General features: G+C 43.0%; 1 protein-coding gene and 1 long non-coding RNA gene across 11 annotated transcripts in view; one reads left to right on the forward strand and one right to left on the reverse strand.

Moving 5' to 3' along the window:
* LOC105497780 (engulfment and cell motility 1) overlaps positions 1 to 25,795 on the reverse strand; it is a 574,187-nt gene that overhangs the window by 463,852 nt on the left and 84,540 nt on the right. For 5 of the 9 annotated variants that reach the window (XM_011769137.3, XM_011769131.3, XM_011769139.3 and 2 more), the window contains exon 2: positions 814 to 964. In XM_011769137.3, the coding sequence (XP_011767439.1) occupies positions 814 to 891 (78 nt within the window). In that variant the 5' untranslated portion in view covers positions 892 to 964. Of the gene's footprint in view, positions 1 to 813; positions 965 to 1,250; positions 1,631 to 10,697; positions 10,835 to 10,892; positions 11,496 to 25,795 lie in introns of those variants that run through there. The other 4 variants (XM_011769135.3, XM_011769140.3, XM_071095043.1 and 1 more) reach the window with 4 other exon arrangements.
* LOC139362843 (uncharacterized) lies at positions 1,458 to 8,086 on the forward strand. Of its 2 annotated transcripts, XR_011622291.1 has the most exons (4): positions 1,458 to 1,509; positions 5,518 to 5,559; positions 7,788 to 7,892; positions 7,969 to 8,086. It is a non-coding gene; the product is annotated as an uncharacterized lncRNA (long non-coding RNA). The 2 variants fall into 2 exon arrangements; XR_011622290.1 differs by lacking the exons at positions 1,458 to 1,509; positions 5,518 to 5,559 and adding an exon at positions 5,690 to 5,822.

Consider the following 25,795-nt stretch of genomic DNA (forward strand, 5'->3'; position numbering starts at 1 on the left):
CCTATATTATATACATTATAAAACCCGTAAGTATATATTAGGTCTCAACCTTTTATTTCTTAAATCATTTGCTCTTGAATGACTACAGTAAAGTGAGGACAAAATGAACCATTCCGAGATAACCTATAATCAAACAGTGCATGAGAATCACACCATACAATTCTCAAGACTCAAGTTAAAGGATGTCTTTATGGGTCAAACCACTTTTATAAGTCTTCTTGATATTTTTTAATTCAATAAACACTTGTTGAGTATTTACTTCATGGCAGACAATATGCTAGACACATAGTGAATTTTACACTAAAAATAAAAATTACAATTGGCTGAAATCCAAGACTGAACCCCTCTATACTAATATCATTATAAAACTATTAATGTAACAAAGTATCAGTGCATTTCGCTGCTTCTGCAAAAAATGAAGAAAAAAGTGATTTTAAAAATTAAGTTTTGTCTTGCCTGTGTTCCAACAATCTGCACATATTCATGTGTCATGGCAAGGCAGGGATGGGGCAGCCTCCACTGTGTCAACTGCCCAGGGCCCGATCCACTTGTCCCTCCCACCTCCTTCCCAGCTTCAGACACAAATCCTGCATTGACACAATCCAAGTGGATGCTGGAAGAGTATAAAAACTCCATCCATCACTATTATATGTGCCACAGAGAGAGATCAAGCTACATTGCAACTATTACTGCACAGATTTTTCAACACAGCTAGAGGAAGAAAGGGAGAAGAGCGAACTATCCAAAGTCTATGAAAATTCCCATATAGAAAGGAAACTGAAAATAAACACCCAAGGCTGTCACGTTACTAACCTGATCAATTTCCATGAGTTTGGGGTAGGCGCCCGGCCATTCTATGGCCACCTTGACGATGTCCGCGGGTGGCGGCATTGTAAGCCCCCAAAATGTTCAAAGCCAGTGGGACTGGGGATCCTACAGTGTAAACGGCCACACGTGTCTATACCTAATGAGGAATGACAGAAAAAGAAAGAGAAGTCACTCAGTGCCGATGCAGGGTGAATTTTGCTTCATCACTTCCTGTTTTCATGGTGGTTTGGTATGAAAAACGGCTCCCCTTGGTGTCTGGGTGCTGGAGGTGAGGGGCACAGCCAATGGTAAGACGGGCTCCTGAGGAAAGAAGAAAGATGGGGGTACCCGTGCCAACGCCCTTGAGTCAAAGCCGCCAGGAGACGCTGCCCTGTGGGGCACGGCTTGTGTGAATCTTCAGTGGAAAGAAAGCTATTCCTTACCACTGAGTTCTGTTCCAAATGGTGCCCAGGGTCTGAATGAGCCAGGCTCACTCTCTGTCCAGACATGCATGTAAATGTCTGGCGCTCAACAGTCTCCGGAAGGACAGATTGCCCAGGAAGTCATGGTCAGGAAGCAGTGTTTCTTTAAAGTGTTTTCTGCGTGTCACAAATAGATCTCCGCACTATAGCAACCAGGATATCATGAAGGAGAAACACCCTGAGAGCTCACACACATGCACACTCATACTCCCCCGCCAAGGTCAGTTCCCACAATGCACCTTCGGTGGGGGGGGCAGGGCAGAAAAATGTACAGCTGTGGATTGGATGGCATTCAGAACAGACTCTGAATTCTCACTTGAATGAATCGTGCTTCTTACACAAAGGAGGCAACCATTATCCTCTGCGGCCTCTTCCCAGGCTAGCCCATTTCTTTTTTTTTTTTTTTTTTTTTTTTTTTTTTTGAGACAGAGTCTGGTTCTGTTGCCCAGTGGCACAATTTTGGCCCACTGCAAAATTCAAGCAATTCTCCTGCCTCAGCCTCCCAAGTAGCTAAGATAACAGGGGCCCACCACCATGCCTGGCTAATTTTTGTATGTTTAGTAGAGACAGGGTTTCGCCATGTTGGCCAGGTTGGTCTTGAACTCTAGGTGATCTGCCCACCTCGGCCTCCCAAAGTGCTGGGATTACAGGTGTGAGCCACCTGGCCTGGCCCCATTTCTTTTTAAAATTAGTTTGTTAACAATCATGTGATACAAACTTGTGTGTTTGTGTGTACAAAGATGTACATTGTAGAGTCTCTTCTCCCAATGTCACCCGCCGGCCCAATATCTGCTTTCACTCCTTATCCTTCCAGTTATCCAAGTGATTAGGTATCCCTCCAGAATTTCTTCAAGTATAGAAGGCAAATACAAAAATACATTATTGCATTTCCACTTTCTTTATATAAAAGGCAGCTTTTTTTTTTTTTTTTTTTTTTTTTTTTTTTTGAGACAGTCTCCCTCTGTTGCCCAGGCTGGAGTACAGGGACATGATCTTGACTCAAGACAACCTCCAGCTCCCAGATTCAAGTGATTCTCCCGTCTCAGTCTCCCAAGTAGCTGGGATTATAGGCGCACACCACCACACATGGCTGATTTTTGTATTTTTAGTAGAGACAGCATTTCACCATGTTGGTCAGGCTGATCTCAAACTACTGACCTCAGGTGATCCGCCCTCCTCAGCCTCCCAATTGCAGGTGTGAGCCATCGTGCCTGGCCAAAAGGGAGCATTCTTTTTGTTTCTTTCAGTATATTTTCTAAATCCTTCTATGTTAGTACAAAGAGAGCATCCTGATTCTTTTTACAGTTACATAGTAGTTCATTGTGCGGATGTGTCCTATTTGATGAACCAGTCCCCTGCTGTGGACCACTGGGTGATTTCTTAAGTTTACTTATCATAAACCAAACTATGATCCATAAACTTATGTCTAACTAATTTTGCACATATGCAGGTACATCCTTACAATAGATTCACAGAAGTAAAACTGCTGGGTCAAAGCACAGATGCAGTTAATATTGATAGCCATTTCCAAATTTCTCTCCATTGGACTTGTATGATGTGGCCTATTTATACCCAGCCTCACTAACAGAATGAATTTTTGCAAACCTGACAGGTTGAAAAATAAAATCTTAATCTATTTTTAAATTCTATTTCTCTTATTGTGAGGTTGAACATAAAGAGGAAAAGACACACCCTCCCTTTTTGTGAACAGTCCAAACCTTTGCCCCTTTTCTATCAGGTTCTCTTGTCTTTTTTGAGAAATTGGTATCTGTAATGAAGATCTTAAACATGTGCATTTGGTCCTTTATCAGACCAGAGTAAGCCTTGTCAGTTACTATCCCAGATCTCAGCAGTAGCTGGACGTTACTGAGACAACAGAGATAGCAGAGTTAATGGAATTCTCACCACCACCAGCAGTTATATAAATAACTAACTTCAGTGCAGCTGACAAGTAAAGGAAATGAACCAAAACAAAACCGCTACTCCTTTGACCAAAGACGATTAGGGAAGCCTGCTGAGAAGCTAATCAGTGGTAACCAGCAAGAGCAAATCTACAAAGCACTGGTTTAGTCACTCATTCAACAAATAATTATTGAGCCTCTGCTCAGTGCCAGGTCTATTCCCCGTGCTGGGGATACAGAGCAACAAATCTGGGAGTTAGCAACAAAGGATATGAAGAAAAATCAAGCAGGGAAGGAAACTGAAGCCTGTGCCTCTACCAGTGTGGGAGGGGCAGGAATACAATTTTAAACAGGAAAATCAGGAAAAGTTTCACCGAGAAGGCAGCATCTGAGTAAAGACATCTGAGGCCAGATGTGGTGATTCACGCCTGTAATCTCAGCACTTTGAGAGACTGAGGCGGGTGGATCACTTGTGGTCAGGAGTTCAAGACCAGCCTGGCCAACATGGTGAAACCTCATCTCTACTAAAAAATACAAAAATTATCCAGGCGTGGTGGTGCTTGTAATCCCAGCTACTCGGGAGACTGTGGCAAGAGAATCATTTGAACCCGGAGGGCAGAGGTTGCAGGGGGGCGAGATCGCACCACTGCACACGAGCTTGGGCAACAGACCGAGACTCTGTCTCAAAAAAAAAAAAGACATCAGAGAGGTGAGGATGGGAGACCTGTGGACATCTGGAGAAATCAGTTTCTAGGCCAAAACAACAGCAAGAGCAAAGGCCCCAAGGGAGGAGCATGCCCTGTTATGTTCCTGAAACAGGGTACTTGCTGAAGTGAAGGGCAAGAATAGGAAGAGAATGTGTTCAGAGAACGGTGGGGTTATCCTTGGTAGGTTCAGTTTTCCATACTCCTGACCCCCTGGACAACTTCCACCACACCTCTTGGTTTGTGACTTCTAAAGAAGGAAGCTGTGTGTCCCTGCACGCCTATTCAGAGTGTAAATCAGCACAGCTTTCTAGAGGGCCTTTGGCAAACTATACGAAAAGCCTTAAAATTTTGCATCCCCTTTGAGTAATTTCAGTTTTCTAGAATGTTATCCTCAAGAAATAATTATTAACCACAGCAATGCCAATTTCTGTTTTGTCTGTAATTCTCGAAACTTGAAAACAATTGAATATTCAACAATAGGGACTTGTTAAGTAATTATAGTGTCTGCTATGTGCAAATGCAAGCAAACAATCTGTACTCCCAACTTCCTCTCCATAGTCTGTATGCTCTTTGAATACTTGAGAGCTCTAAAAACAATGCATTATATCTGTGCTACATTACTTCAATTCGAGATCCAAGTTCAATTACATACCCTAGAATAAGAATTAAGAAAGCAGGCTCTAATGTGCAGAGAGACTCTGTGAATTTTAGGTAACACTATTCAAAAGAAAGCATACACCATCTTGGGGGTTAAGACAGTAAATAATAAAAATAAGAATGCATTTTAAGCACCTTGCCCCCACCTGTACATAAAATCATCTAGAATTACAGCAAAAGAGGTCAGCTAACCTTTTAGGAATCAAAGGCCACGCTTGTATTTCTACCCTTTTAACTAGTATTTATTTCTCAAAGACCGTTCAGGAAAAACCTGTTGAACAGGTGAGAATACAATAACGTTGGCTCCAGTGGAGAGTCAGAGGGGAGCTGTACACAAAGCAACCATTGAGAAAGCAAAGGAGCAAGGAGGCTTCCCCTTGGGAATTCACTTAACCAAGCCCAATTAGACCTCACCAGTTTTCCCCAACATTAACAAACCACAAGGGAAAGGGAGGGGGACACAGCAAGGCTACTCTGGGGTACAGCCAGGTGCACAATTGCAAAATGGATGATCTAGTTCACATTTTATCATCAGAAGTGCAGACCTTATCCTCTTAAATTTATATCTTCACTAGGAAACAGCACCTAAGGCTTCTATATATAATCAGTGTTACTTCTGATGAAATTTAGGGAAGAAAGCTTCTAGCCTGGGCTTTCTCATTCCTGGCACAATTAGCAGCTGGGGCCATACTTCCTTGCTGTAGGAGCTGCCCTGAGCATTGCAAGATGGCTGGCAGCATCCCTGGCCTCTGCCCTCTAGAGGTCAACAGGCCCTTCCCCTCAGTCTCAACAAATGTTCACGTGTTGTAGAAGGGACCCAGTGGGAGGTAACTAAATTACAGGGGAAGTTTCCCCCATACTGTTCTTATGGTAGTGAATAAGTCTCACGAGATCTAATGGTTTTATAAGGCGAACACCCTCTCGCTTGGTTCTCATTCTCTCTTGTCTGCTACCATGTAAGAGCCTTCTGCCATGGTTGTGACGCCCCTTCATCCACATGAAACTGTGAGTCCATTAAACCCCTTTCTTTATAATTACCCAGTCTCTGGTATGTCTTTATTAGCAGGATGCAAACAGACTAATACAGGTGGCAAGCTAGCAAATCCTCTAGGCGGATTACCGACAATCAGGGCAACACACCCCATCCTTGAAATGGACACAAGGCACACGGTCTCATTGGGCTCTCCAGGAAAGATCAACACACAAGCCCAACTCTTCGTGAGACATAACTGAGAAGGAAATCCATTCTAAAATCTTCAGCCAACAAAGTGAGCATCCTGGTGTCCTATGTTTCCCCCAGCACAACTCTGGGGTTACCGGACTCCCTTTGTCAACTTCTGCCCACTACATCTGGAGTACTCTAAGGGCAAGGTCCACATCGCATTCACAGTTACAGATTCAGGGCCACAGTAGGCAGGCATTTTAATACATGGGTGTTGTATGAATGCATCCCCTCCTCAATGAACATCTCATTAGAGCTACCAGCAGTACAACTGAGCCTAGTGTTGTCAAAATTACCAAAGTAGATAACCTAGTATTACTTAAATTGCCCAGTAAAATACAAGTTACAAGAAGTTGTGTAGACAGCCAGGTATAATAATGCTTATACAAACTAAAATTTAAGAACCATTAAAGGGAGAAACAAAAGGGAAGTCTAGGCAGGTGGCTAGACATTCTAATCATTATGCCTTCCAAAGTCACTATCAAATCCCAGGAGGTGGGTAAAGAATGGGCGGAGAATGCTATACTGTTCCTGCTTGCCTGCTGGCTTGACTTTATTCCATTCCAAATATATGGGAATTGTTTCATGTTTAATACTAAGATTCTATCACCTCGATATGCACTTTAAATGGCATGTTTATAGTTGAGTGAATTAAATAAGAAAGAGGAATCACTACTTCTTCTAGAGTTAGGTACTGAAGTCTGCATAGCAGTTAACATCTGACTCTATCACCCATGAACAAGCCCACTCTTCTACTAAATGTCTCCCTAGCTTTGGGTTGCATTTTGAAGACAACGGAGAGAAATCGCTTTGATTCCCACCTAGAAGCTCATCTCTCTACACATTGTTCTATGCCCGAAGTTCAACGCACCTCTTGCTGTAGTCTCTTAAAGATGTTACATGTCTACAGGTTTTTCCATACAGCATAATTAATTCTTTGGGTTCCACAAAGCTCCCAAATATCTGATCACTTTTGTTTTTTCTGAGTTTCCCATTTGGTTTTAGTTTTGGGTGCCTGCAATGGCTTTGAACCCTTTAATGCTCTTTCTAGTCTTTCTGTTGCACAGTGAACCCTACTGAGAAAAAAATTAAGCCTGTAAGGCCATTCCTGCAGAAGCTGTGTGTTGGGGAAACGAACACACTTGCCCTGGTGAACTGTGTGTCCCCTCCCCCACTGCACTCACAAGCCCAACAGATGGGCCAGTGGAGGCCAGGGCAGATCAATGGGTGATAAACACCAAACAGCTGGAGAAACGATCTGCTTCCACTCCTCAGCCCCTTCCTTCCTCCCCAGGAAAGCTGTCCTCTGCCCGCTAACAGTCATTATCCACTGATGATGGATAATGGGTTTATAATGATGATGGGGATAGTGGGAAGGGAGCTGTTCATCTCATATTTTTAATGTTGAGTTGTCTCTGATAGAAAAAGACATAAACCACATTTTCCTCTTGCATTACGTTAGTCAGAAAGGGAAAGGGCTTCAGGAGGCGCATCCACTGAAAGCAGCCTTCCCTCTTGGCCCTGCTGTCTTCCTAGAGCCCTCTAGTCTTCACTTTTTTTTTTTTTTTTTTGAGACAAAGTCTCACTCTATCGCCCAGGCTGGAGTGCAGTGGCGCAATCTCAGCTCACTGCAACCTCCACCCCCCGGGTTCAAGCAATTCTCCTGCCTCAGCCTCCCGAGTAGTTGAGATTACAAGCAGGCACCACCCTGCCTGGCTAATTTTTGTATTTTTAGTAAAGATGGGGTTTCACCGTGTTGGCCAGGCTGGTCTCGAACTCCTGACCTCAGGTGATCCGCCTGCCTTGGCCTTCCAAAGTACTGGGATCACAGGCATGAGCCACCGCACCCAGCCTAGTCTTCACTTTTGACAACACTGCCCTGCATGGTACACTGAACCTCAGCAGGGGCCACTGAAACAGGCTTTGGGTAAAAGTTTTGCTCTTCTCTTCTTTGTGCTACCATCCTTCTTATGCCAGACAGACTGAAATTCTCAATACCTTTGGTGTCTAGGTCAAAGAATACATGAAGCCAATGGTGCTGTCAGCTGACATTCAGGATGTTACGAGTGTCCAGGTTTGCTGAAGCCAGTCTTTGTTTCCCATGGGAGCAGCAGTGGTAGGCACGTGTCCCCCAACCTGCCCTACACTGGAGGATCTGGATGGATGGGTACATGGTGCGGGTGTCATTTCAGGTTCCTGTATCAGGGACCTGATGGCCATTCTGAAAACAGCCCAGGGCCAAAGAGGAAGTTTGCAGCTTCAGAAATGAGGGAACACGGTGTGTTCAGAACAGAACATACAAGCACTCAGCAGAGAGAGAATAAACAGAAAATGGAATCGCGTGTGGAGGCTCAATATTTCATTTTCTGTATACGCTGTTGACAAAAGCCATGTATGCTAATCTTAGCAACAATTCAGCCCATTCACTTGACAGGTGGGGAAATGTGCTATTAGCTACGGTTGGCTTGCAATATAATGGAAACTTGCAGAGAAAAATCTTTGCTTTCCCAGTGTCTGGCATTGACATCATGAAGGCTAGGGGACAGCTGCCAGAAAGAGTGGCGGGCAGAAGCCCAGAGCAGGCATGTGGCTGGGCACCATAGACACACACTTTACTCACTCTTCTTCACAGCCCTGACTGACAGGTGTTATTTGCAGTAAATTAATGAAGATACTAAATATTAGCTAGTTTAAAGGACTTCCTTCAAATCCTTAAACCCTCTCAGGGCGATAGACGCCTCTTTAGTATGAGAACGGTTAAAGGTGAATTGTGTCCCCCCTCAAAATTTGTATGTTCAAATCCTAACCCCCAGTACCTCAGAATGTGGCTGTATTTGGAGACAGGACCCTGAAAGTAGTAAGGTAAAATTAGGTCTTCAGGCCAGGCCCTAACACAGTGTGTTTGTCTGTTATCCTTATAAGAGGAGGAAATCTGAACACAGAAGGTACAGAGGGAAGACCATCTGAGGACACAGGGAGAAGACAGCCATCTGTAAGCCAAGGAGAAAGCCCTCGGAAGGAACCAACTCTGATAACACCTTGATCTCCGACTTCCAGCTTCCACAACAGTGAGAAAACCCTTTTCTGTTAGTTAAGCGCCCCCGACTGTGGTACTTTTTAATGGCAGCCCTAGCAATCTAATAAACCACCAAAGACAGAATGCGTCAAAGAAGAGCCTGATGATTTGATACAAAGAAGCTTAAAAACTTCTGAATTCCAAAAACCTTCATAAACATTGAGACAGTGCTCGCTTCAGCAGCATATATACTAAAACTGGAACAACAGAGAGGATTAGTGTGACCCCTGTGTAATTTTTATATATTGAAGTATGTATTTTAAAAATTTAAAGACGAATAACAATCTGAAAAAAAATTTACAATAAACATCATCCAACCTAGTATAATAAATACCCTTAATAAGGATCTCATAAATATTTGTTAGCTGGGCACAGTCGCTCGCGCCTGTAATCCTAGCACTTGTGGGGACGAGGCGGGGGGATCACTCGAGGCCAGGAGTTCTTGCTCTGCTGGGGATGAAGCTGAAGCTGCAGCCATGCTCTATGGGGAAAGTCATCCGCAACAGGAAAGAATGAGGCAAGGAGAAGCTAAGACAAGTCAAGAGGAAAACATTCAAAAGGGAACAAGGACAGGATGCCTAGCTATGTTCAGTTTCTGTCGAGTTTTCCTTCACTTTTCCTTCAGTTCTCTGAACTACCCTAATAACCTTCCTAGATAGACAAACTAATGAATTCCTCATTATGCTCAGTAAGCTTGAGTTCAGTTTCTGTCACTTACAATTGAAAAACTCCTAATACATCAACCTAACCATATCTGTTTACTGCCCTGAGTGCCAAACTTGTCATTAAATGACTGGAAGGCAAAAGAGACTGAAGTTACACACTCTAACCTTGCAATCAAGAGGAAATGATCTTTTGCTCCCCAATTCTAGAGCTTCATATAGCTGTAAGTCCACATCTGTGACCTAGCGCTCAGCACCTAGGCTCTGCCTTTCCTCTGGGGGACTGCTACCAGAAGTCACACATGGACTGCACTAGTTTTACTCTGGCATTTCCCACACAGCACTGCTTCTCTGAGTTATTTATAAATGCAATGCAAAAAGAGGATTCTTGGAAAACACTGAATGGAATAATATCTAATAACTAGTTCATGTACTATATACTTTTCAAGACAATTTTATGAATTAGGTACCATTACCAGCCTGTTTCACAGACAAGCAAACCAAGATGTAAAGACATTAGGTATCTTGCCCAAAGTCGCACATCCACATATGGAACCCAGCCAGAATGTAATCTACATGTCTGATTTCATAAGCTCATGTTTGTAACAACTATGCCATTTTCTTTTAATACAGATGAAGTCTCACTATGTTACCGGGTCTTGAACTCCTGAACTTAAGCGATACTTCCCGCTGCAGCCTCCCAAAGTACTGGGATTGCAGGCATAAGCTGGGCTCTATGCCATTCTTTTGAAATAGTTTCCTTTACTGCAGGACTTCTCAGGGACTTTAATGTAACACGTGTTCTGTGAAATGTCCATATGCAATCTACAATATTTCCCAAATGTATCTGTCCAGGAAACTTTTTTTTTAATAAAATATCTTGTGGCACAGGTTTCTCATAGGCCATACTTGGAGACCATTTGCCTCCTCGGCTGCGCAGAAAAAAAGAGAATCGCTGAATAGACTTAGCCAGGAATGTAATGGAAAGTGGCAGAGAAAACTTTCCGTTAGTCCCGTATTGAATTATCATCACCTGCATCTATGGGCTTGTCTCCAGGAAAGTAGCCCAATTCTTTTGAGTAACTCTTTCCAACTCACAGAGAACAGTAAAAATTCTATTAACTGCAGCTTCTACCGTGCAAAGCAACAGAATGATAAATAGTAAAAGAAACAGAATACTTGCATTTGTAATCATTTGAACATCTCATTTCCTGCTTTAAATCTGTAGATGGTGACTTGGGACCTCTAGGATATAAACCTTTCACAGCCTGCATCCAGGTACCACCGGTGCATCTTCCCCCACCCAACGAGTCCCTGCTCCCCAAACCCCACGCACTTGCAATGGCTTTGTAAGTCAGACATGGAAAACTGGTTCTACCTTAAGACTGTCAATGATCAATTTGCGGCGGCTGCTGGTGGCCCTGCGTGAAGAAGGAACCCCCAGCCTAAATCAGGATAATCCTCCAGCTAGTTATGGTCTGGGTGAAGGACTAGAGAACTTGAGACAAATGTTTGCAGTATCTCTTCTCAATTCATAAATGGCTTGCCATTTCCTGAGCCTGCCAAGGTCCTCTGTGTCCAGAATTGGTGGGTTCTTGGTCTCGCTGACTTCAAAAATGAAGCCGCATACCCTCGCGGTCAGTGTTATAGTTCTTAAAGATGGTATTTCCAGAGTTTGTTCCTTCAGCTGTTCAGATGTGTCTGGAGTTTCTTCCTACTGGTGGGTTCGCGGTCTCGCTGGCTTCGGGAGTGAAGCTGCAGACCTTTGCCGTGACTGTTACAGCTCTTAAAGGTGGCACGTCTGGAGTCCTTCTTTCCTCCCGTGGTATCGGTGGCTTCAGGAGTGAAGCTGCAGACCTTCACCGTGAGTATCACAGCCTATAAAAGCAGTGCGAACCCAAACAGCCAGCAGCGGCAAGATTTACTGTAATGAGCAAGAGACCCACACCTCTACACAGCCAAATGCGACCCCAGTTGCAGCTGCTAATGCAGCGTGGCCTGCTTTTATTCCCTTATCTGGCCCCACCCACATCCTGCTGATTGGTCCATTTTACAGAGAGCTGATTGGTCCATTTTACAGAGAACTGATTGGTCCGTTTTACAGAGAGCTGACTGGTCCGTTTTGACAGTGCTGATTGGTGCATTTACAATCCTTTAGCTAGACAGAAAAGTTCTCCAAGTCCCCACTCGACCCAGAAGCCCAGCCAGCTTCACCTCTCGTTTTCACCCTGTCTTTGTTCATAATGTTCTCTCTACCTCCAATGTCCTTTCCTTCCCTTGGGTCTGCTTCAAAAATTCCCACCTAGATTTCAATGCCTATCTCACGCGCCAGCTCCTATTAAAGATTTCCCTTACCTCACAGCCTCCTGTGCTAGAAGTAACTGCCCTGAATCTGTCTTCTTAGGTGCTTACAATGACCTACCAGAGCACTTTTCCACACCTTATCTTATTTGTTTATATGAGTTCCCTGAGGGTAGGCCTCATATCTTATTCATCTTTGTTGCTCCAGACCTGATCAGACAGCATGGTAAAGAGCAGCTCGATATTTTTCAGACAAGTGAATTAATAAATGAACCACTCTTTCCTTAAAACCAAATTCAGAGATTAAAATTACAAATGTGAAGGATTACTCAAGCCAGTGATGCATTTTTAAAATCCAGAATTCCTTGCACAGAAAACCTTCCGGCATTTCTTCAAGCAGCAGCTATTCATTTGTTCCCACTGGACAGAAATAGAAAGGGAGCTGCTGAGAAGTGAGAGCAGGGTCTATTCCAGATTCCTTTTCCTCCTGGAAAAAATCTTTCAAAAACAGGATGAGACCTGAGCTGAGCCACTAGCTCTCTTTCCTTCACTCCAAGCTCTCTTGCACTTTGGGAATCAGCATTTCAACTGGAAAGTTCATCATTTTGCAAACTAATGCACACACTTCCTCCCTTGTTCTGGTTTTCTGGATATTTGCTTTTCAAATTCCTTTTCAGCTGTTGTAATGCCAGTGGCTGCTCCCTTCCTCCCAGCAAGCCCTGTCACTCGGTGATGTGTGCAGACAGTCCCCAGTGAGGAGGCAAGGCTCGAGCTCAGTTCCCTATCGCAGAACCCAGACTAGAGGCCACAGGAAGTGCTGGAGCATTTCCACCATCCTGTGAGCCAAACATTCAAAGTTTCCAAACCTGCTGATCAAAAAACAATATGTGAAACTTCTTTCTCTAGCCCTCTCTCCAGCAACAGCAGAGCTCTAACTGCTACCCCTAAGAAATTTGATTGCATCACATTATCAGTGAAGGCCCCTGCAGAACTCTGGGCTGTGCCTCCACTGGGTTTCACCTGACAACCCTCATACACAGAATTAGTCATTCTGATGCATAATGCAATACCACATGGCTGCCTCACACGGAATACCATTAGGCTCGGCCTTTTTCTCCCGGCCTGGGGTCCTTATTCCCAGAAGAGCACAGACTTGTATGAGGTCTCTGGGGTCAGTTGTTGGCCTGGATGTTAATCCTGGTTCACTCACATTGAAAACGCTGTGACTCGGGCCGGGCACGGTGGCTCACACCTATAATCCCAGCACTTTGGGAGGCTGAGGTGGGCAGATGACCTGAGGTCGGGAGTTTGAGACCAGCCTGACCAACATGGAGAAACCCCGTCTCTACTAAAAATACAAAATTAGCCGGGCGTAGTGGCACATGCCTGTAATCCCAGCTACTCGGGGGGATGAGGCAGGAGAATCGCTTGAACCTGGGAGGCAGAGCTTGCGGTAAGCTGAGATCATGCCATTGCACTCCAGCCTGGGCAACAAGAGCTAAACTCTGTCTCAAAAAAAAACAAAATAGAAAACGCTGTGACTCTGGACAAGTTACACAACATGCTGAGCCTCTCAGTATCCTCATCTGTGAAACTGGAATGACAGTGGTACTTTTCTCATGGGATTATTATGAAGATAAATTATCTATAAAGCAATTAGAGTAGTGCCTGACCTGGTATTATTATTTGCCAGACATGGGGTAGCTGGATACATAAAACTGAGGAAACACATCTGTAGTCCAGTCTCGTGAAACACACACAAGCCACACTGCATGAGAATTCCTTTTGCTGTAAACATCATAACCGAATTGGACAAACAGCTACGGTACTAGAAAGGAAATAATAACTTCACCTTAAGTTCAGGGAGTTTTTTAGATTTGAAGTTTTGAGGGCGTACAGAAGATTCCAGGTAAATGATTGTGTTGACAGAATCGGAGAGGGGAAAGTTAGGGTAAGATTCTGGAAGGATTGACCTACATTGCAAAGGCAGGAAGTCACAGAGAATTGCCTGAGCAGATGCCCTGATGGAAAATAAGAGAACTATTTTCTCTCCTGACCACAGGTCTAGTCCTCTAGGAAAGTTCTCTGAGTACACGAAGGTGACCGGGAGTCAACTTGTCCTAAATCCTTTCTCCCCAAGGAGAACCGGATGTCATCTTGAGTTATGAGGCAGCTGAGTGCTTTAAGAGGGCCTACAGGCGAGCCTCTGTACAGAGGGGGATCTGCTCCACTATTACCGCACAACTTCCCCAACTGTATGTTCTTCCAGCCTTGCAGAGTGACATCTATCCTTTTCTGTCTAATCCTCCCAGCAAATATTCAGAGGGTAGTGTTGGGGCTTAGAAAACAATCAATACCCCAAAGTATGGAGCTTTGACATGCTGAGTACTCTGAACTAAAGAAGACTGGAAGGTGCTAGAACCAAGGTCTCTCTGACCTCTACTGCTCTCCTTTCTCCCATCTCTCTTTCACCGCTGAAGCAACTCATAAAAAACAAAATTCCGTGGTGTCTATGTGCCACATTTTCTTAATCCAGTCTATCATTGATAGGCATTTGGGTTGGTTCCAAGTCTTTTTTATTGTGAACAGTGCTGCAATAAACATACACGTGCATGTGTCTTTATAGTAGATTGATTTATAATCCTTTGGGTATATACCCAGTAATGGGATCGCTGGGTCAAATGGTATTTCTGGCTCCAGATCCTTGATGAATCACCACACTGTCTTCCACAGTGGTTGAACTAATTTACACTCCCACCAACAGTGTAAAAGTGTTCCTATTTCTCCAAAGGATGAGTTCATGTTGTTTGCAGGGACATGGATGAAGCTGGAAACCATTATTCTCAGCAAACTAACGCAGGAACAGAAAACCAAACACCGCATGTTCTCACTAATAAGTCGGAGTTGAACAATGAGAACACATGGACACAGGGAGGGGAATATCACACACCAGGGCCTGTGTGATAGGGGAGTGATGGCATTAGGATAAATACCTAACATAGATGAAAGGTTGATGGGAGCAGCATACCACCATGGCATGTGTATACCTATGTAACAAACCTGCACATTCTGCACATGTATCCCAGAACTTAAGGTACAATTAAAAAAAAAAGAAAAGAAAAATGATCAAGGGATAGGAAGACAAATTCACAAAATTCCTTTAAGCATTAACTTATGTTAATGAAAGAATAATAAATACAAAGAAAAAATTCCTCTTCCACAAGGTAGGTCATAGAAACTAGAACCTCTCTCCCCCAAAGTAAACCATGAAACCTATGAAGGTCACTCTCTTCCTTCTCCCCCAAGACCCTTTTTCCAGAGGGATCCTGCCCTATATCCGGGAGGAAGAAATGCTACACAGAGAGGCCAATAAGAATCTGAACCAACAGCCCTTGCTGAGGTTCCTCCTCAGTCATATTGCCATTACGTCACACCCTTTGTCCAATCATAGTTCTACATGGCTGTCCATTCTATATCAAGCCTAAGCATAAGAATAGTTATGAGGCTTTGGGTCTCTGTTTCTGGGGCTTTGGGTCTTCATTTCTGGGGCTTTTGGTCTTCGTTTCTGAAGGCTCTCATGTCATATAAAACTTTGATTAAATAAATGTGTTATGCTTTTCACTTGCTAACCTGTCTTTGGTTTCAGGAGTGTCAACAGTGGCCCATATGATGGTTGAACACAGGCATCACACTATCACACACTGATAGTAGGCATGATTCACCTGGGGCCTAATGAGCTTTGCTGGCGAGACCTCAGCCCAGCTGCCCCCCAGAAGCTGTGGTTTTAGTGGAGACTAAGACACAGTGATTACTCAGCTTCATTCCAAAGGTTGTCTTATCATGGCTCTAAACAGCAGAACCTCAAATGTTTCTCAGGAAAGATGCAGTTAAAAAACAAATTTCCCCCATTTTCAGGGTGGTAGATATTTTACCTCTCTAGTTATTAGCCACAACGCTACCCTCACTAGTAAGACAAACAAACCTATAGATTTTTTTCCTTCTCATCTCTTTCACCTTAGGAGGCTCTGCCAAAACTCCCTGGATTTTATGATACAAATCTCTTCCTTCTAGTTTTTATCTGAGCTCCCTCACAAGTTTGTTGCAGTTCGATTTAAGATAAAACAGTCAGGGCACATGCTATCAGCATGGCCATACGGCCACACTGTGAGAGCTTTTCACACAAACATCAAGATGACAGTGGAGCCAGTGGGCCATGCTTAAGAACAAGAAGGCTTGTTCCTGCTCAAATGCATAGAGAAGTAAGCTCTGAGGTGGTAAATGGCAGTCCATGGTGCATATTTGGGGGGAAAGTGGTATGTGGTTCTATTCTGAAAGCCAGTATTATTGATTACATCCTAGTGTTGCTGATCTGCTCACTGGTATCCCAAGGATAACATTCTGAATGAATTGTTTTTTTCATGCTCATTTTCCCTTCAAGTTAGCCTGGGCAGAGAGCTTCCCCACAGCCTGTCTGCACTCCCTGGGAAATGATCAGATTAAAAGTTGGTAAGAGGAAAATAGAGAAACTTCCAACCCTGTGTTGGTAGTTTGCTAATTTCATAGTTCTGAAAATTTACTTTGATTTCTCCTCTAGCCTCTATTAACAGGATGCTGATAATTTCAAATGCTTTGTATCTGCATTCAGTTCTAGCAAACTTGGAACTCAACTTGCTAATATCCACTTTGACAAGGACTCTATTGTGCCATAACCAAACTAATGACAATAAAAACAAGTACACAAACACCAACACACAAACCCCTAGCTAGACTGATGAAGGCAATTGTGAAAAAAATTAGAGAAGGCCATCTTGCATCTTATCATTTTACTATTACAATATACTTTGCCTTGCCCAGAAAAATACCAGATATTATAAACCCATGTGGAACAGTTGAGTTCTGCTGACAAGTCTGGTAATGGGTATAGAGTCTGGGGCCCAATTATCTGAGGTGTGAATTTGATGAGTAAGTTTAAAGAAAACCAGATTCCACTGGACACCTAAGAATCTTACTTTTCTCGACCTTTCAAATCAAGGTCAACTCATACAAACTTTATAGAGGAAAGATGGGGGAAAAAAAGAGAACAGGCTATGGAGGCAGACAGACCTGGATTGGAATGTAAAAGCAGGTAATGTGTTAAGCCCGGCCACAAGCTGACCGGATTTGCATTTTACCTTTGCCTGCATGAAGAACACACTGGCATGGGGCAAGGATGACAGGGGTAGGTTGGTAAGAAAGTGACTGATGGCAGTGACTTGGGCTGGGGTGGTCGTGGAGACAGAAAAGGTGATGGATTTATAAGCTATTTAAAAAATCAAAACAATTGATAATAGACAAACAGGGAGAAGCTGGAGTCACTGATGACCCAGGATTATGACTTCTGTAACAGAATAGGTGGTGATGTCATTTCTGAGATAGGACTACTCCAAAGAGAAGATGGACTCTTGGCCAATTTGTTGACCAGTAACAAGGCAATGGGTGTAGAGACTCATCTGGAGGAACCAGTGGTAAAGTCCAAGCCGTCAGTGCCAAATACAACCTTCCTACTCACTTCTTCCTTGCAGGACTATCTGCTTTACTGCAGATCACATATAAAAATGCACAGTCATTTTCTCCTAATAAGCAGGAAGGCAGCAGAGTACAGCAGTTAACAGCCACTGATTGGACTCTGACTGTCTGTATTCTACTCCTAGTTTCACTACCTCCTAGCCTTGTGGCTTTGGAAAAATTCTTCTCTGTGCCTCAGTTTACTGAACTGTAAAATGGAGAAAATCATAGCACCTATGTCAATAGTTTCTTAGGATGAGTACTAAAATAACTGTAATAGCCAACACACCTAGGTAACTTACCCTGTGCCAGGTACCCTATTAAACAGTTAATATAAATTAACACATTCAGCCCTCACAACAGCCCTGTGACAAAGACACTCTCATAATCCCCACCCTAAACATGGGTAGATGGAGTCACTGAGGAAACCGGTCACTCATTTGGCTAGTCAGCAATCTAGCCCATCCGCAGTGTTCTGAACCATTACCCTAAACGTCCTTGGACCTTAACAGGCACAATGCTTAGAGCAGCGCCTGGCACCGAGTAAGAGCCAGCCAACATTATCCCTGACTCTGAAAGTCACATCCTGGCTGGTTCACAAGGAAGACAAAGGCTTTATGCACTTTTCCATTAGTGATCATGGTCACACCTTTCCACCTTGTACTTGTGTAATACTGACTGCGACACAGTGAACTTGCTTCTGACTTTGACTCTGTGGACAGGAATCAGTTATGGCCTGAGATTTTCAGGCTCCACAAAGACTCCATTCTTGATGCTGTGATAGAAGCTGCAATTTGACACTACCTCTGAGAGTCAGCTCTGCAGGAAAAATACCCCCTGGCTCAGATCATAATTTCCGGTCTGGTAAAACGGGGATCTCTTCGTGACCTACAAGCTTTTACCTTTTCACTTCATGAATGGATAAACTTTGTGTGAGTTGAATACACTCCCCCTCCCCTTAGAGAAAGAACAGAGAGATTCTTTTATAAGCAGATAACGTGATTTTATTTCCACTAACAAGGAATAATCTTAATTGACATCTTGCTCTGTCAGAGTACAGCCTCAGAACAAGTACTCAAAACTGAAAGAATCACTTTTTGGTAACAGACCCCAGCATTTAATGAGCTTATTGTGGCAAAGAACCTACATAGCAAATCAATTCACTCAGGTACAAGAGAGTTCAGTGGGAAGTTACACGGCTTAAAGTGAAAGTTTATGAAACTTAACTGAGATTTAAAAAAAAAAAAAAAAAGGTTGACATTTCAAACATCTACATAAAGTTTTTCTAGGTAAAAATTAGTTCAGTCACACACTTAAAAGACAAAACTCTAGGGGTCCAACAGATACATAACTTTTTGGAGAAAAATCTAGAATCTGCCTGTGGGTTGGCCTTGGTACACCCAGGAGGAGATGAAGTGGCTGCCTATTCAGAGGTGGGATTAAATTAGGCTCCTCACATTTCAAAGATTTCAACCCAGTACTCAGCCCAACTGAGTAGTAAGGTCTGTGTGGTTTTCAGTAACTGCAGTGTGTAAAGAGAAATTGTGCTCTGCCCCCTTATCAGTAAGTCTAACACTGAATTAACTGCCATCCACAAAGGTGGCGTCTACATCGTTCTCAGGAAAATGTTAAAAAAACGTTAAGATTAAAGAATAGAAAATAGTTTAATAATTTATGGCAAAACTATGAGATAGAATAAGAGTCATTTTTTTAAAATGACATTAAAATACAAGTGACACTGGACAATATTCACAACATATTTTCAATGACTCATTTACATCCATTGACATTTGAATATTAATAAGTATTTACTTCAGGACACACTCATGATGATGATAAAAACTTAGAACGACTAGAATTCTTATACATTGCTGATAAATAGTAAGACTTTGAAAAACGGTTTGGTCCATTTTTAATAATATTAAATACACATTTATCATATGACACAGCAATTCTACTCTTAGGGATTTACCTAAGAGAAATGAAAACAAAGATAGGTGTATGAATGTTCATAACAACTTTATTCATAAAAGCCAAAAGCTCAAAACAACTCAAATGTCCATCAATCGATGAAAAAACAAAACGTCATCCATATAATGGAAGACTACTCAGCAATAAAAAAGAATAAACTCCTGATACACATAACAATAGAAGTAAATCCGGAGTGAATTATGCTGAGTCAGATACTGGCACACTCTAGTTTATGGGCCAAATCCAGCCCTCTCAAAGTTTTATTGGAACAAAGCTACACCCATTCAGTACACATTTCATACTACCAACAGCAGAGCTGAGTAGGTAGATCCTACAAAGACCATACCACCTGTAAGCCTAAAATATTTACTATCTGAATCTTTGTAGAAAATGTTTACCAATCTCTATGCTAAATAAAAGAAGTTGCCGGGCGCGGTGGCTCACGCCTGTAATCCCAGCACTTTGGGAGGCCGAGGCGGGCGGATCACAAGGTCAGGAGATCGAGACCACGGTGAAACCCCGTCTCTACTAAAAATACAAAAAATTAGCCGGGCGCGGTTGTGGGCGCCTGTAGTCCCAGCTACTCGGGAGGCTGAGGCAGGAGAATGGCGTGAACCCGGGAGGCGGAGCTTGCAGTGAGCCGAGATCGCGCCACTGCACTCCAGCCTGGGCGACAGAGCGAGACTCCGTCTCAAAAAAATAAATAAATAAATAAATAAATAAATAAATAAATAAATAAATAAAAGAAGTCAGTTATAAAAGACCACATACTGTATGATTCCATTTCTAGAAAATTCTAGAAAAGGCAAAATTATATTGATAGAAAGCATATCATCTGGGCACAGTGGTTCATGCCTGTAATTCCAGCACTTTGGGAGGCCAAGGCCGGCGGATGGCTTGAACTCAGGAGTTCAAAACCAGCCTGGGCAACATGGAGAAACCCTGTCTTTATAAAAAATACAAAAAAAATTAGCCAGGCATGGTAGCACACACCTGTAAGTCCCACCTACTTGGGAGGCTGAGGTGGGAGGACCTCTTGAGCCCAGGAGGTGGAGGTTGCAGTGAGCAGAGGTTGCACCACCACACTCCAGCCTGGGAGACAGAGATCCAGTCACACACACAAAAAGAAAGCCTATCAGTGGTTGCCAGGGGTGAGGTGGGAGCAGAGTCTGCAAGGGGGCACAAGGGAACTTTTTAGGGTGATGAAACTGGTCTATTTCTCTTATACAAGGTAGCATGAAGAAAATAAAAAATAAAATAAAGCTTTAAAATGGTCTGTTTTTTGACTGTGTTGTGATGGTTACATGACTACATACATTGGTCAAAATCACTAAATGAAAATTGATTTTATTGTACCTCAATAAAAATGTATATGATATATATATATATAATTTCCCCATGACATCCTTGTGCCAGGTATTGCCAGGTACTACCTCCTGCCAGGTATGCTTCCAGGTATTGGGCATAAGACATTGAAAACAAAACACAAAGTTTCTGCTCAGATGGTACAGTTATAATATGATGGGGCCTCCCACTGTGCCCCAGCGGACATCTGGCATGGGTAAAGCCTGTGATAAGCCACTAGGACTTTTAAGATTGCTTGGATCCACGGCAGAGTTTAGCCTAGACTAACTAATACAGGGCTCATTTTTGAGTCCTTGTCTTTCTTCAGACATTGTCTCTAGGTAGTCTCATCCAATACCACAGATACATTTTAAACATATATCCTGAACCCAAGCCAACCAACCTACCTTCCTTCCTTCCTTCCTTCCTTCCTTCCTTCCTTCCTTCCTGCCTGCCTGCCTGCCTGCCTGCCTGCCTGCCTTCCTCCCTCTCTCCCTCCCGCAAATAGCCAACTGCCTACTTGACATAGCTACTTGGGTATCTCACGAGCATCTCAAATTTAACATATCAAAAACTGAACTCTTTCCTCCAGAAGCTATTTTTCCTTCAGATTCCTCACATTAGAAAATGGCTTTGTGGTACACCTTTACACCAGATTTCCTGCTTCCCCACTTCTGAGCACTCTAGGGAACTGCACTTCTAGCCCTCTGGCAGGATAAGGTCACAGCCATATACATGACTCTTGTGGCTAAAGACATGTGAGTGGAAGTGACAGAGGCACTGGAGAGCCAGGTTCTCTCTTCCCTTGCCACAGTGAATTTGGTAGAACCTGAACTGATATGGAGGCAGACTAGACCACTGAGTTTGAGGACAGCTGCTCTGGAGGGTCACTTGGACTTATAGCAGATTTTGCAAGACTGCAAACTCTGTTGCCGTGGCCTGAAATGTTGAAGCCGCTGTTGCCACAGCATGAACTAGCCTCCTCTGAGGACTTCAGGGCCCTCTGACAACTTCAGGTGCTTGTGCCAGACCAAGGAGTCCTGCTTCACACTCCTTCTCCCTCCCCTCCATGTCCAGTCTACCACCAACTCAACCCTCACAAACATTCCCTAGGCCAAACTAACATTTCCCACCTGGGCTCTTGCAAGAGCCCTTAGATCTATTCTCCACATAGCCTCCAAAGTCGAAATCACAAAGACTTTCAAACACCTCCTCTGTTTAAATCCCTTCAATGGCTCCCCACTGCTCTCAAGCTCAAATCCAAAGTCTTTAACATGGCCCACAAAGGCCTGTGTGATCTAACCAGGGCCCATCTGTCCTGACCTCATCCTGGGCATCCATCCATCTCTCTCTCCCTCACCCCATTCCTCTCTCCTATCCCCATCCCACGTCAGTGGCTCCAGCCCTCTCTCAGTTGCCCAAACATGCCAAGCTCCTACCATGAAAGGTAGTCTCTCTTCCTCTCCATTTTTCCTTTCTACCCCCAGCTACTTGAAATCACTCTAAAGCACACCTACCTTCTTTCACTTCTCCCCTTTCATTTTTTGCTAGAAGGGGGAAAATAAATCTTGAATGTGCTTGTCTTTGAGTCAGAAGACAAGAGGATGAGCTATGAAGTTAAATTCTCAGAAATCACGTGACCATAAGATCTAAACATTGGTAGGAGTTGAAAGAGAAGGAAGACACCTCCAGGGCTTCAGAATCAGGGGACAGAAATTAAACCAAGTAACCAGAAAAACCGAAGAAGTCAGGGAAGGGTTCAGTAGAAAATCACACCCTAGGCCTAGAAGGACTCTAACCCCCCACAGCCACCACCACCCACTCTCACCCATGCTTCTTCATTTGACTAATGCAAATCCCTCTGGAATCCCTCTCTCCATTCAATTCTGACTAACACTCTACCAGGTCCTTAGGCCTCTCTGATATAAAGGAGTCCTCTCCCCACAGAAGTCAGACAATACCCCCCCACCATACCCCATCCCTGGGTCAATATAGGGGCAAAGGCTGACATGCTCTCAGCAGGCCAAACTTCAATCCTCAATCAGGGTTTCCCTCAGAACCAAAGACTACAAGCAGTTTTCATCTATGCCTTTATTAATATAAAATGAGACTCCAGAGAGACACAGGGGACCCTCTCATGGTTGAGTGTATTCTGCCAAATATGTATTCTGCCAAATATGATGTTAAATCTACGACTAAAATTGTTCCCAGTTTCAGACAACAAGCAACAATATTGAAACATATTTATTCTTAAACTAGAGATCTCCTAAAGAGAGATTCACACTTGATCATTTTTGCTTTCACCTAAATACCTAAATGTTTATCCAATGGGAGAAAGAGACTTCTTCACTTGTTTTCAAAACCTTTAACACATAGGAAAATGAGTTGTAGGTTCTAGAAGGCATACTTTAATGCTTTAATTCTGGCTTAATTTTTTTTTTCAGAATATTTACCTTCTGTAATTAAGATAGGGAAAAATTCAACTCAAAACCAAATTTCTTCTTCTTCTCATTTCACCATCTTAAAATTTGGCAAATTTTGCTTGAGAAGGAGAGCGAACTCGAGTGCTTTTGTGGACACATCCTGTTTTTCAGGCGCCAGACAGCTAAGGATATTGGCTTTTCTATCACCATTGATAGAAAGATAACACAAAAAGCGAATCCTATTGAAGGTGGGTCAGAAGCATCTTCTTAACAAAGCTCAGAATGTTTTCATAAACTCTTTGTGTCAAGGCACTTGGAAGCTGTTAACGATTCCTGGATGATGTCCAAAATGCCATTATATTTGACAGTCGTGAATGACTGTCATAACTTGAAAGGTTAGAAATGTGAGTGGGCTTTTTAGCTTTTATCAAACAGAAAGTTCCTCATCCCGACACATTTCCATCCGAGCCTGCCGAGAATGGGAACACAACGGTAGTTTTCCTGTCCGTTCCCACCAAATGGAAAACACAGCCGTCCCCTCTTACGGAAATAACTTCTAACACCAAGCCACCTTTCCACTTTGTGTTTTAAATTCTATGATGTGATCCTAAATTCTTGCAGTAATCAAAGGCTGTGAAACTTCAGAGTGAAGGGTCTTTCAAAAGGACACCGGAAAATAAAAGAGGTTGTTTTGCTGAGCACTGATCAATTCCCCAGCCGGCTGCAGGGGATCCTACTGAAGGATGGCCAAGATAAGAGTGGACCCAGGAGCTTCCGAGCTCCACAGAGTCAACCCTGTACCCAAGCTCCCTCTGGTTGGTGTGGACCAACACCAAAGTCACTGCAGGACAGAACGGGCAGCAGAACACCTGCTCAACAGTGGACCTGAGGAAGCTCTCCAGCTGGAAAAAGCAGAAAAGAAGTCTTCTTCTACCCAGCATGGGCGAAGCACCAGCTCTCAAATACCAACTACTCATCTCAGTCATTCTTTCTTATGACCAAAACTTTGATTTCAGCCATCATAGAAGCTCAAACCCAGGGTGAAAACAACACAGGAAAAAATGTGGCTTCTGAGGTAAAGTGGGGAGTTGAAGAACTAACCAATGCATTAATCAATGCAGACAATCTGAAAATTCTTCTTTCCTGAATAGTAGGTTCCTTTCTCTCAGTCACTTAAACAATTTTTCCAACTCACTACTTACTTTTTCAAGGCAGAGACATAGTAAAGTATTACCATAAGCGGCATTCTCCCTCCTGTATTGTCGTAGTATCAAATGTGTGCAGTGTTTTTAAGCTTCACAGGTATGAAAATGTAAAATGGCTAATATGAATTGTAGAACCTACTAGAGAGTACAGCCACTACATTGATAAGAAAATATCTGATAGATGAATGCCCAAGATGATTTCACTTCCATTCACCACTTACAGGGACCTCTCCACCAACGAGGTTCCCAAGTTTATTAAAATGACCTAGAAGTTGTTTCTAAATTCTAAGTTGTTTCTAAAATCACATCATATTCAAAGGGGCTAAAAGATGAGAAAGAAAATTCAGAAAGAATGCCCTGACTTTTACTCCTTGATTTCTATAGCATGTATTCTTCTGTAAGACAAAGGAAGAAACTATTGCCATATCCTTTCGGTGGTCTCAAAAGAATATCCAGCATTTTTTTTCTTCAGAGTTAAATTACATTACATACAATAAAAATAAAAATTATTATTAATAATCATTTTATATCAGACTGTAGCATTAACTATTTCTCATATATTAAGAAAACAAACCACCCTTTCAACATCTAAATCACTTGATCACACATAGGGTCTTTGTGAGGAAGGTCAGCAAATACTGCTCTATAATCTCATTTTATCAACAGGGGATTGAAGCAAAGAAGTTAAGATCCAGTTCAAAATGAGATCCATTCCAATCTCCCAACACCTAGAGTTTAGAACAGGAGCACAAGCAAGACAAAGTTCTAGAGTCACACATGAATCATTTACACTTGGTTAAGTTAGATGTTTCTACCTGGAGAAGGAAGTCAGACTGAGAATCTCCCGTCCTCACACAATGAGGCTCTACCACAGAGGAAACTCAATGCTGGCTTATTCCTCTGTAATCTCCCCCTGGTAGCATCACCTCCCCACGTGGTGCAGTGAGCCAGGCCAACTTCAGCAATAGCATTCTCCAAACTCCTCTAAGGGAGAAAGAGAGATTCTGTATTCATTTCAAGAACATTAACAAGAAGCTTCTTCCCATCAATCACTGAGTTTGGAGATTCTGAGACAAGAGTGAAGACCAGGATGCATTGTTATTCCCAGAAATCAGATAACAGACTGATGAATTCTTTGAGAAAGTAAACAAAAATATTACGTGCCTCTAAAATATACTTACATAGTTTCATCATATCAATAAAAGCAAAATCTCTCTAATGAGGATCTTGCAAGTCCAGCATTTCCTGGCCTCTGTCTCTTTCTCTGTCCCCTACCAGTTTCTCCTGACTTGTTCTCTTGTGACCACACCTGACTCCTTCAAGTTCCCCAGACTCACCACACTGTCATTCATCTGCTGTTCCTGAACTTCCCGCAGCTGACTTGCTCACTGTATTTGGGGCTCAGACCAAAGGTCATCTCCTCAGGGAAGCCTTTCCTAGGTAACCTAATGCCAGTAAAATGGGCACACACACATTCCCAGTCATCCCTCCCT

This window comes from Macaca nemestrina, chromosome 4 (assembly GCF_043159975.1).
Source record: "Macaca nemestrina isolate mMacNem1 chromosome 4, mMacNem.hap1, whole genome shotgun sequence".
Classification (NCBI taxonomy): domain Eukaryota; kingdom Metazoa; phylum Chordata; class Mammalia; order Primates; family Cercopithecidae; genus Macaca; species Macaca nemestrina.